The sequence below is a fragment of the Calidris pugnax genome, unplaced genomic scaffold (genome assembly GCF_001431845.1).
Source record: "Calidris pugnax isolate Ruff unplaced genomic scaffold, ASM143184v1 scaffold188, whole genome shotgun sequence".
Classification (NCBI taxonomy): Eukaryota; Metazoa; Chordata; class Aves; order Charadriiformes; family Scolopacidae; genus Calidris; species Calidris pugnax.
The window spans coordinates 11,963,122-11,975,304 of NW_015091257.1; the positions used below are offsets into that span (position 1 = coordinate 11,963,122).

At 40.0% G+C, this 12,183-nt stretch overlaps 1 protein-coding gene across 4 annotated transcripts in view; it reads left to right on the forward strand.

Moving 5' to 3' along the window:
• Positions 1-632: 632 nt before the first annotated feature.
• Positions 633-12,183, forward strand: part of GLRA2 (glycine receptor alpha 2) — a 129,645-nt gene continuing 118,094 nt past the window's right edge. For 2 of the 4 annotated variants that reach the window (XM_014960133.1, XM_014960136.1), the window contains exons 1-2: positions 633-1,006; positions 3,192-3,325. In XM_014960133.1, the coding sequence (XP_014815619.1) occupies positions 939-1,006; positions 3,192-3,325 (202 nt within the window). In that variant the 5' untranslated portion in view covers positions 633-938. Of the gene's footprint in view, positions 1,007-3,191; positions 3,326-12,183 lie in introns of those variants that run through there. The other 2 variants (XM_014960134.1, XM_014960135.1) reach the window with 2 other exon arrangements.

Genomic DNA, 12,183 nt, shown 5'->3' on the forward strand with positions numbered 1-12,183 from the left:
CCCCACGCCACACGGAAACACCCTTTCCCCAAAACGGCTTCTCCCCCAGCATAGACACCCACGCATCCCCACTCGCAGAAAATACCCTCCACGCTTTCCACACAGAATCCTGTCAACACACCCCACGGAGACCCCCGCCCCACAGACACCCCCCGGGCGCTCACTCGGGGACACCCATCGGGCCCCCCCCCATCCCCGCGGCGGCCGGGCGCATGCGCAATGGGCGGGCGCGGAGCTGTCCGAGTGCTGAATTCACGGCGGGGTGCGCTCCCGCCCGCCTCATTCCAGCACAGGCGCTGGGCTTCCCCGCGGCCCCCGCCCGCTACAGCCTCCCATCCAGCCCGCCCTCCATCCCGCCCTCCAGCCCTCCTTCCCTCTATCCCTTCCTTCCCCCCCCCACCTCCTCCAGCGCCGACACCTCCCTGCCCAAAGAGGGGGAAAGCAGACCGACCCAGTAGCCCCACCACCACCCTTCGTAAATACTAATTTTCAAAAGCAAAAGGGGAATAAAACATACTGGCAACAGCACTGCCCTCAGTGCTATTCCCTTTTGCGTGATGCTCCCCGGGTAGTTGGGTTTCCTCTTCTTTTCTTTTTCTTTCTTTTCCTTTTCTTTCTTTCTTTTTTTTTTTTTTTTACTTCTCCCCTCTCCTCCCCATCACCAAAAACGAGGCGAGGGAACGACCAGGTCTGATGCTTTGTCTCTTTTGTGCTGGTCACTGGAGATGAGCCTAGGCTTGACCTGACCATGATTCCAAGGACTGGCACTTCTTTTTTACCCCCAGTTTGTAGAGATCCAGACCTTCTCTTCCTGGTTGTCAAGAAAATTAAATCATTGCTGAATTTGGGAATCTAGGCAGCACCAGCTTACTTTTTACCTGCGTCTCTCTGGAATCGTTTCTGGGATATTTTCCAAATCATCACAGAAAGCAGGAGGAATGAACCGGCAGCTAGTGAAAATTTTGACAACCTTGTTTGCATTTTTCTTAGAGACTAACCACTTCAGGTAGGTGATACAACTCTGTGTTGTGATTTTTGTCAAAAGGTTGTGGAAATCATAACTATAAAGGTACTACGTCACATTAACCTACTTTGATTGCTATATTTGAGAGTATTTCATGTTCATTTTATATAGGCTATCCCTTTTACGCTCGGAGACTCGTTGCTTGGTAACAAACACGTAAAATAATAATCTCAAGTTTGGGTGATCTATTTTCCATTTCTCTGATTCAAAGACATGTTTTTTTGACTGAGTATCAATACAGCTAAAAAGATTTTGTTCAGTTTTTCTTCCAAAATGTACATTCTGTGCTCATACCGGAGGTTGTTTAGGAAGTTGCTTTGATTCCCTCCTCTTCAAGCTTTGGAAAGGAGTGAACCAGTTTTGTCAGGGATGCAATTATTTCCAATTAGAGAACCAATCCTCTGATTTTGGGAAAACTGCGGGTCAGACCAGCATTGTGCTCACCTTAAGTACCAGTACATATGATTGTTGTTTCTATTTGTTTTTTTTTAATGTTTCATGAGGTTTTGGTTCAGTTATTGTTCAGACTTTTTGCAGTACAAAGCAAACAGGTCAGTCTTATTAAGCAAAACATCATTTTACCTGAGATTCATTATTATAATGTACACTGTTATGTATCTACATGTACACACATAAAGTGTTTTTTTTTATGAGTAATGTGGTATATATACAGTGACAGAGTGGAATAGTGTTTATATTCGTGAGCTTGGGGTCATAATGTAACTTGTAACTAGTGGTCTCTGAATGAAAATTGAAGGAATTTGTACAGGAACATTCCAAATAAGTGCACTGGGTTAATTTTACAGCTTTTATTATCTTAATTGTATGTTTTTATCATTTAAGTGTGGAATATCATCTACTATGTAATAAAAATTAAAGAATTTTTTTAATGGTACCATGTCATTGACAAAAGCAAAAAGAAATAACCACCCTCTGTAAATGGAACCTTAAAAAGCGCAGGGAATCACAGCATGAGAATTTACTATCACCTCACTTTCTAAAAACTCTGATGCTTTTGAAAAGGGATAAAGGATTTGATATTTGCTTCTCATTTCAGATGCTCACATGTATATCTAATTTGTTTATACTTGTGTATAGATGCACAATCTCCCACCCTGAAACACTCCTGAAACTGAGTGGTTCCCTTTGGGCAAATAATTAAACAGAGAGTGGTACAGAAGACACAGTCATAGAAGTCCTTTTAATATAACTTAAAGATTATGTTGAAACATAGATACACTGAAATTAGTTGTTTAAGAATCCAGATAATGCTTTATGACGAAATCTGTGCATCTGCACACCAAATATGACCATTTCATTCTAGTTTCTTTTTCCCTAGGAAACAACCATGGGAAACTCCTAAATTCTCTCTCTGCAATGTTTAATGTACTTGTAATGTGTTATATGCTATGTACACAGTGTTTTGCATGCATGATATGGTATCAGAAGTTTGCTCTTAATTCCTGAAAACAGAGATGTGTTCCAAGAGCTTGAATATAAATATCAGCTGGTGATAATACCAATAAATTTTATTATTCCATGTTCATTGGTAAAAAACCCTATAATATCAGATGTGATGACTCTGGAATCCTTTTTACTATGTTGGGGAAGAATCCAGAGATTCACTAGAATCATTTAAATCTTTCTTGAGTAACATCTGTAAAAAACATTTTTTTTCCCTATCTATATCCTTCCCAATATAAATAAACCCAATATTTTCAGGGTTGTTTGGTGAGTATTGCCAGCTATTGTTTGGAAGTTTAAGACCACCTTAAACCAGTGTTAACATATAGTTTTAACAACATACGTGTAATTGAAGCAATGATATGAAACAGGATATCAAAGTCCCTGTAAAGAGTAAATTCATTTTTCTGAAGTCTTAAAGTTGTAATAAATTTATTTTTAAAGCTGAAGTTTTTTTCTTAATAGCAAATTGTGTCCATGCATACTACCTCATTTTTATTTCTAGAAATAAACTCTAGAAAAAAACCTCATTTTTATTTCTAGAATAAAGCTTTCAGATGAAAAATAGACTAGATTGTTCTATAAAAATAGTAACTACAACAAGCACTGATTTGAAACAATTTTATTTAGTACTATAATTTCTCCATAACTTGAATACAATACAAGCTAAATATTAGCTAATGGTGGCTAATAATTTATTTAGGACGACTTTCTGTAAAGAACATGATTCAAGATCTGGAAAATCCCCCTCACAGACCCTGTCTCCTTCAGATTTTTTGGACAAATTGATGGGAAGGACATCAGGATATGATGCTAGAATCAGACCAAATTTTAAAGGTAAGTTTTTTTAAGACTTCTCATCAATTAATTGATTATACTTCGGACAAATTATAGGTTTGAGGGCTTTATCTCTGGGTTCTGATTCTTTTTTCAACAATTTCAGTTTTCCAGTGTTATAGTGTCATGGAGATCCATGGAGACTACTAGGAGAGCAGTGTAGGTAATAAGGCTGCAGAGCTTGAAAACCCTCTTCTCACATGACAATAATGCTGTCAGATGTTGTTTCTGAAAACCTTACTAACTCCATGTAGTAAATAGGATCCCAGGTTCCACAATAAAAGCAATTGAGATGAATCATTCCTGAAATTTTTAAACCATGAAAACATGGTTCCATGCTGAGCTGTTGTCTTCTTTATGATCTATGCTTTTGTTCAACTTAAAGAAAGTAAAACCTTCTCCAAAGTAGGTAGAGAGAACACAAGATATTTACACAACAGATTTTATCGTGCGAATGTTGACAGAATGGTAAGAGCTAATTTCTCAGAATCCCTACAAAAGACAGAAACCATATTCTTTCACTTCCATGACTCCCTCCTTTTCTTCCAAAATTTGAACTGAGTTGAGGGGAGACACCACCACCATTACAGCACAAAGAAGGCTGCGGACTGGAGGCTTCTTTTGCAACCATTGCTATTCACAGCAAATTTTCCTTGTTGTAGTCCTGTAAGTCTCTACAGAAGTGAGTGCAGAACATCTTATGGCTTTGAATGAAACAGGTTGGGAGAGAAGTTCTCATTGCATATATTTATTGTTTATAGAGAGCCCTATAATTCCACTCAAATTGTCTCTTTTATACCAATTTAAAGCTCAGAATCTGGTTTTACTTTGAAAACTGATAAAGTGCTTCCTTCCTTAGCAAATCTGATGCCAACGTACATTTTCATTTGTATCTATCAGCTTTGGTCACCAAAATGCATATGTTCCTGTATTGAGCCTTGTTAGCAGTGCTGTGAAAGTTGATAATGACTGGAAATATTAATCACTTCTTAGCCAGTGAATGAACTGTTTGGAAAGAAGAAGCTTGCATGTCAATGAGAAAAGTGTTTAACTAAATTTAGATCAAAGATCAGTTTCTTCTCCCTGTATCATATGTGCAAATTACAAGATTTGGAACAAAGTGGCCTTTTTGACTGCTTCTTATGCCTGAGTGTGGAGGAACCTAGTACGGCTTTTAGATCCAAAGATTTGAAATCCGACATGTTAAAAAATATCTCAAGTCTTAAGTTTTCATTTCAGAATAGTTGTCAAAGTGCTTATTGAGGTTCTGAACTGGAGCCCACATTAGTTTGTAGTAACTACTGTAGCATTAGGCTCTCACACTCATTTTGTGTGTTTGCATGAGTAACAGTGAAGTTTTAGAGAATCCACATGAAAGCATAAATTGCCTGGACTGAGCAAAGTAACAGTGTTCAAGGACTTATTCCTGTCTTTTGTATGGGAGAGACAATAAAATAAGAATTTTGCTTCATCTCTTGAAGCTCAGATAAAACTAGGCATAGTAACAGTCCCTGCACATAGGGCAGCTTAAAGACGGATCTTTATTGTTCCTCTGTGTCTAAAACCATTTAATGAAAAAAACAGGAGAAGACATTCACAGCTTTGCTCCCCTGATATTTGAGCAGGTAGAGCAGCTATGGTGTGCATGATGCTGTATGGTGCATGCTGAGCTGTTTGGCAGACATTGCTCCCCTCCTAAGTCCCAAAGTGAAGCTGCTGCCTGATGACACCTATGAACCCTTAATGGTAAAGAATCCGCCATTTCTTGTCTTTGATTTGTTTTATTAAGTCACTTTCCAGAGAGGGATGGTACTTTGTAGCTGTTTGAACTACTAAAAAGATCTTCAGCTTTTTTTCATAACTCCCCATCTCTGAGCTCTCCCATAGCTCTCAGTCTTCTGGTGAGGGATCTGAAAGGTTTTCTTGTTCTTTGCTATGTTCCTTTGAAGGGTATTTTTATTTCAGAGTTCAAAACTAGAGAATTAACTCATGCAGTTTTGAACTTACATCACCCGTCAAAACCTTGTCAGCTGATAACTAGTCAGTACAATTGCACACCCTTGTTCTAGTTGCCTAAGTCCTATTAACTTTTTTAAAAAGTTGAAAATGCTTATTTTTCTAAATTGCATATTTTTGCCTTTTAAAGAATAAGAGGTAGACGTGCAAAGAGGTCAGAATAAATTTGTCTTGCATGGAGTTAAGTATTATAAAAGTATTTTTAGTAGTGAGTCTTTATTGTGACCTTAAATTGTTTCAGTTTCTAACATTCATTAATGTGTTTGAGATATTTTTGGGGATATGAGCTATTGTACAATACTGATATTCTAAATCATATAAATGGATGGATGCATGAAACGTTGAATGATTATCAAATTTATAACACTTTGTATTTTAAGGCCAGAACTTCTAAGCATAAAAGAGGTCTGCAGGAATAGTGGTTTAAACTAGCGATCTGCTACCTGGCTTTACATGTAATCTGGAGTTAATATTTGATTCCTGTGTTTCACAGAAGACATTGTGGATCAAGATAGTTGTGCCACTACTCATGCATTTGTCTAGCTTTTTCTGCTTCAGATCAGTTACGTAGCTTTCTCTGAGTCCACTGTGGGCATTTTAAAGTGTCAGAAAAGTCTGATTTCATGGAAAGGCAACTGAGTAAAACCCGTTTATCTTACACCACTGGTTATTCAATAATTAAATATACTTTTATGACTAGTCTGAATTACTGGAAAACAGGAGCTATTTGATTAATTTGCGGAATAAAGGCCATGCATTCTAAAGAGAGAGGAAAATGCTACTTACTGGAACAAGGTGTTTTATCCAGATAAAGCATTTCATCATTAGTTACTAGCTTTTCCCTAGCTTGCTCTTGCGAATTAGAAAATTCAGGAAGACAGTGGGAGAGAAACATGTGAATATATAAATGTTTAGACATCAAGAAGAGGGGTTTTCTTTGTTTGGTTTTGGGTTGTGGGGTTTCTTGGGGCTTTTTTTTTTTTTTTTTTTTTACAGAGGAACTTTTGGTTGAATTTTTTTTTTTTTTTTTTTTTTTTTGTATTTTTCTGACTTATACAATCATTTGAAAGCAGAGAAGCACATTTCTGGTTATTCTTGACACAGCAAGTGATTGGATACAAAATGACCAGGCACTGAGAGGGACTGTCCCCCTGATGAACAGCCAGGGAGAAATGTAGGAGTGACAGCTCTCAAAATTGCCTTTCTTTAATCACTGTCTGTCAGATACTTAATGCATACTTTTTCATCTTACGCTTAGCTGTTATTGAATTTGAATAGGCTAATAATTTGTATAAGGACACAGAGGGGAATACTTTTAAATGTAAATATGAAGACTGCAATCTAAAACTAATTGAAGTCCCTGAGAGTCTTTCTGTTGACAGCAAACATACGCTCATGGTCCTATGAGTTTATTTGCTGTTTTTTCTTCAATTGTAACATCAGTTGAGAATGGTTTCTATAAAATAATAAGTGAAGCCTGCATGATATACTTTATACCTTATTAATATTAATGTTAAATTTTTTAATGGTAAAAACCACCACAACAAATGAGAGTGATACCTTGTACTTTCTCCAGTGCTCACATTGCATTCCTCAACACCACTAGAAACAGCAGTGTAGGGCATCTGTGTCATAAAGCTAGCCAAGAAGGTGATTGCGCACTGGTAGAAACCAGGGATGGTGAAGTGGTATCTTAGATTAGTGTATATTTAGCTCAGACTCCCTCAAGAGCACTCTGTGCAATGCTGTGACACAAGGGATCAATCTACAACTTAATCATAACATGAGACGTGGGGCTAATGGAAAGCCAGCTTGAATTTAAAATTTCGTAGCAGGTGTTGACCTTCAGAGGTTGCTAAATTATTTCCACTTTTAAACACCTTCATCTTCTAAAACTACTTAAATGTAAGCTAGAAATGATCACATAGAGACAACTATTTATCTATAGGCACTACTATGCCCTTTACGCCAAATTCTTTAAGTAGTAGACTGGCTGACATGCACTGAGTGGAGAGAAGGTGAGTTTGTCACCAAGAGCTCCAGAACAGTGTTATCTTTTAGCATGGAAAAAATTTGTAGTGAAGATGGAAGTGATTTTCTTTTGTTTTCAATTTGATTATATGTTTAAAGTGTGTTCTTTCCCATTTAGTTGTTATTCACTGAGGAATATTCTGATTTTTATGGAGTTTCATGGAGCATGCAGCAGCAGCATTAAGGTTACCCTTATCACTGGATGGTGCAACGCAGTGTGAATTAACTTGCTCAAAAGCTGCTGTTTATGAACTCAGAGAAGTCTCGTTAGAGGGATAGGGTTTGGGGGTGTAGTGATTGTAGTTGTAAAAGATTAGTCTGTGATTACAGTGGTGTAATGTCATTTTCATGCCGAGACAGTGGGTTTATATCTGAATAATAAACGCACAGACTAAGTAATTTACTGAAAATTAGCTTGACAACTGTTACAGGAAATGGCTTATGCACTTTAATACTTTAACTCCTTGGCAGCAAGGGTCAGTTTTTCCCATATGTTCAAGCCCATTGCTTACTTATTTGGCCCCTGAGTTGCCCTGTAATGAAATGCTTAAAAAACGCATGAATGGAAAACACTGAATGACATTTAAGGGTGGAATTAATGGCATCAGGCTTAGTAACTAAAAGCAGCTTCTATGTACGTGCTGAGAAGAGGAACTGTCTGTAGTAGTTGACCTTAATCTAGACATGACACTTCAGTATAAATACCTGTTGGAAAAACAACCTGTAAATATATATAAAAAGTTGAAAAGCATACCTACAATAAGCTGTGGGGCTGCAGTGATTCTTTCCCCGGCAGTTAACAACCTTCCCAAAGCCAGACTGCAGTTGTTAACAACTACTGGCCATGAAGTCAGATGCAGAGAATGTCCTGTCCTGGGCAACTTTCCACACAGTTTGAGCCTCAAAGGACTGTGACTGATGGAGACTCAAATCCCATTCAGGCACGCGAGCATGTAGAAAGGATCGGTGAATTCACATCGTAAGCCATAGACTGAACGTTCATTGTAGTAGAAGGAAGGCTATGTGGTCATGTTTTGGATGTGGCCAGGCCATTGCACTCCCTAAATATAGCTTGCTTGAGAGGTGCAAGCATCCATTTTTAGAGGGGTATGCTTCTGCCTTGAAACACATCTACAGCTTTATGCTGCTTTCAGATGAAGCTGTGTATACACATCTCATGGTACAGTTAAATGCTGTGTGAGGATCCTTACCCACAGGATATCAGGTTTGTTTGGGTTTTTTTAACTTTTCTTCAAGTACAAAAATGTAGCCAAGGGAATTATGTTCATCCCCTGCCCTAGGTATGCATGTTTCCATTCAGAAACTTTTTTACTGCAATTATGCAAGGATCCTTTTAATTATGTTTCTCTTAAAATTGTAGGTAAAGAGAGCTATGGAACTTGTCCTTCTTCCCCTCTTTATCTAACTTCAGGTTCTTTTCTAAAACATGAGTAGGCTGAAGGAGGTGCATGGCTAGTTAGGTTGTGTCTAGGCTTCAAGACAAATGGGGTCTGACAGCAAGCTCCAACAGCCCTCCTGATTAACTACGTTGCTTAGCTGTTTGCTTATTCCCTGGATTTCTGTCTGAGCTTCCGGCAGCCAGCTCCCTCCAAAGCAAGTCAGAAAGGCTGCAAGCATGCAGCAGTGTAAAGCACAAGCTAACCAATGCTTCTTGGTCTTTTTTGATATTTAAAAAAGGTTAGCCACAGTGATCTGTATCATATTGGTGTGTTGCCTTTATTCAGAACCAATGATTTAATTAAGAGATATCAATGTATTTGGCTGTTGTCATGGAATATTGGACTGTTGCTGCATAAACTGCCAGGGGAATTTATGAAAAACAAGTGTCAAAGCAGAGTCAAAGACCTTTGATATCAAAGCAGGAGACACTATTGTTTTGATCATATTCTAATTTAACTGTATTTTTTTTATCACATCCAGTGTCCTGTTTATATTTAAATTTTCTATACAGTTGAAGCCAATGCCCTTAGGTCACTCATTAAGCATCTTGTTGTGTTTTGGCTGTCTTAGAAAACATGTAATTTATATATAAAATATATAAAAACATGTACACTTAATTTACTATAAATATACAGTTATAAACTGCAAATCTATTACATACAGTGACACAGTAACTAGGTTTATGTATACATAAACCAGATATCCAGTTTTATTAGTCAGATTCATTACCTTTTTTTTTCCCTCTGGAAATATGAATACTTCTACAGATATGTCAGGGACAAAGGCAAGACTAGGGAAGTTGTGGGCCCTCTCTGGAAAGAAACGGGAGACCTGGCCACCCAGGATATGGATAAGGCTGAGATACTGAATAAATTCTTTGCCTCAGTCTTCACCAGAAAGGGCTCAAACCACACTGCCCAAGTCACGGAAGGCAAAAACAGGGGCTCTGCAAATGAAGAACTGCCCACAGTACAAGATCAGGTTTGAGACCTCTTAAGGAACGTGAAGGCGTATAAGTCCATGGGATCTGACAAAATTCATCCACGGGTCCTGAGGGAGCTGGCAGATGAAGTTGCTAAGCCACTTTCCATCATATTTGAGAAATCGTGGCAGTCTGGTGAAGTTCCCACAGACTGGAAAAAAGGGGAACATAACCCCAATATTCAAAAAAGGAAAAAAAGAAGACCCAGGGAACTATAGGCCAGTCAGTCTCACCTCTGTGCCTGGCAAGATTATGGAGCAGATTGTGGAATCTCTGCTAAGGCACATGGAACATAAGGAGGTGATTGGAGACAGCCAACATGGCTTCACCAAGGGCAAATCATGCCTGACAAATTTGGTGGCCTTTTATGATACTGCCACACACTTGGTGGACAAGAGCAGAGCAATAGATGTTGTCTACCTGGACTTATGCAAAGTGTTCGACACTGTCCCACACGACATCCTGGTCTCAAAACTGGAAAGTCATGGATTCAATAGATGGACCACTCAGTGGATAAGGAGCTGGCTGGATGGTTGCACTGAAAGGGTTGTGGTCAATAGCTCAATGTTCAATTGGTGACTAGTGATGAGTGGTGTTCCTCAGGGGTCCGTACTGGGACCAGTGCTGTTCAACATCTTCGTTGGAGACATGGACAGCGGGGTAGAGTGCACTCTCAGCACTTTGTCAGTGCAAGTTTGCCAATGACACCAAACTCAGTGGTGTGGTCGACACGCTGGAAGGAAGAGATGCCATCCAGAGGGACCTGGACAGGCTTGAGGGGTGGGCTCATGTAAATCGCATGAAGCTTAGCCAAGCCAAGTGCAGGGTCCTGCAACTGGGATGTGGCAACCCCAGGGACAAATATAGGTTGGGCAGAGAATGGCTAGAAAGCAGCCCTGAGGAGAAGGACTTGGGGGTGCTGGTGGATGAGAAGCTCAACATGAGCCGGCAATGTGCACTGGCATCCCAGAGAGTCAACCGCATCCTGGGCTGCATCAAGAGAAGTGTGGCCAGCAGGTCACAGGAGGTGATTTTGCCCCTCTACTCTGCACTTGTGAGACCCCACCTGGAGTACTGTGTCCAGCTTTGGAGTCCTCAACACAGGAAGGACATGGATCTGCTGGAACAGATCCAGTGGTGGGCCATGAAGATGACCAGAGGGATGGAGCATCTCCCCTATGAGGGCAGGCTGAGAGAGCTGGGGTTCAGCCTGGAGAAGAGAAAGCTCGGGGAGACCTTATAGCAGCCTTCCAATACCTGAAGGGAGCCTATAGGAGAGCCGGAGAGGAACTCTTTGTCAGGAAGTGTAGTGAAAGGCCAAGGGGCAAGGTTTTTAAATTGGATGAGGGGAGATTTAGATTAGATACTAGAAAGAAATTCTTTCCTGTGAGGGTGGTGAGGCACTGGAACAGGCACTGGAACAGGAAGTCATGGATGCCCCATCCCTGGAAATGGGGCCCAGGCTGGATGGGGCTTTGAGCAACCTGCTCTAGTGGGAGGTGTCCCTGCCCATAGCAGGGGGGTTGGAACTAGGTGATCTTTAAAGTCACTTCCAACCCAAACCATTCTATGATTCTATGATATAAATCTCTGATTAAGTAATCAGAAAACGTATGGTTGATGGTTCATTTTCCAAATATGCATTTCACATTTTTTCACAGAAATGACTGATTTAAACAGTCTGCAGAGAAGAGCCCTCCCAAATGAAGCAGACAGGGTCGTACAGGGTCTGACACAGCTCTAAGATGAAGAGTGCACAATATCTGGCATAAATAGTGACCTGCCAATGTCATAAAAAACAAGTCCATGGTAAAAAATCAAAGTTTACAGAAATATAAAGGCTCTGATTCTCGAAACCATGCAAGATCAGAGCAGTACAGTTCATGAGAGAAGTGCCATTCACCAGGTATTCAGTTACTGGTTATAAATCAGAGCAGCCTAGTTGCTTATCTGAACTGTGCCAGCTACCAGCAATCCTCCAGTACTGCAAGGACATGAAGGTATATTGATTACTCCTTATGCCTCAGCTACATGTCAACAGCTGGGAAGGGTGGAAGCATAAAGACTTCATGAAACAACGAAAGAAGGAAGCTTTTAAAACAGGTCTTAGAAGGAAGCTTTTAAAACAGGTCTTAGAAGGAATAAGTCCACAAACAAACCAAACAACCTCCCTGGAAATCCCTGATACACCTGCTGTGTAACACTGACAGTGTATTACTATTTTGTTTTAAAGTTCCTCAGATTCTCTCAGTTCTCCTGAGCGTGCCCGGAACTTGCCCAGGCTCTCATGTAGCACTCACCTCACTCCTAAACCAAATCCAGGCTCTCTGATGCTGCACTGCTCCACCTTCATCTCTCTATAGGGGCC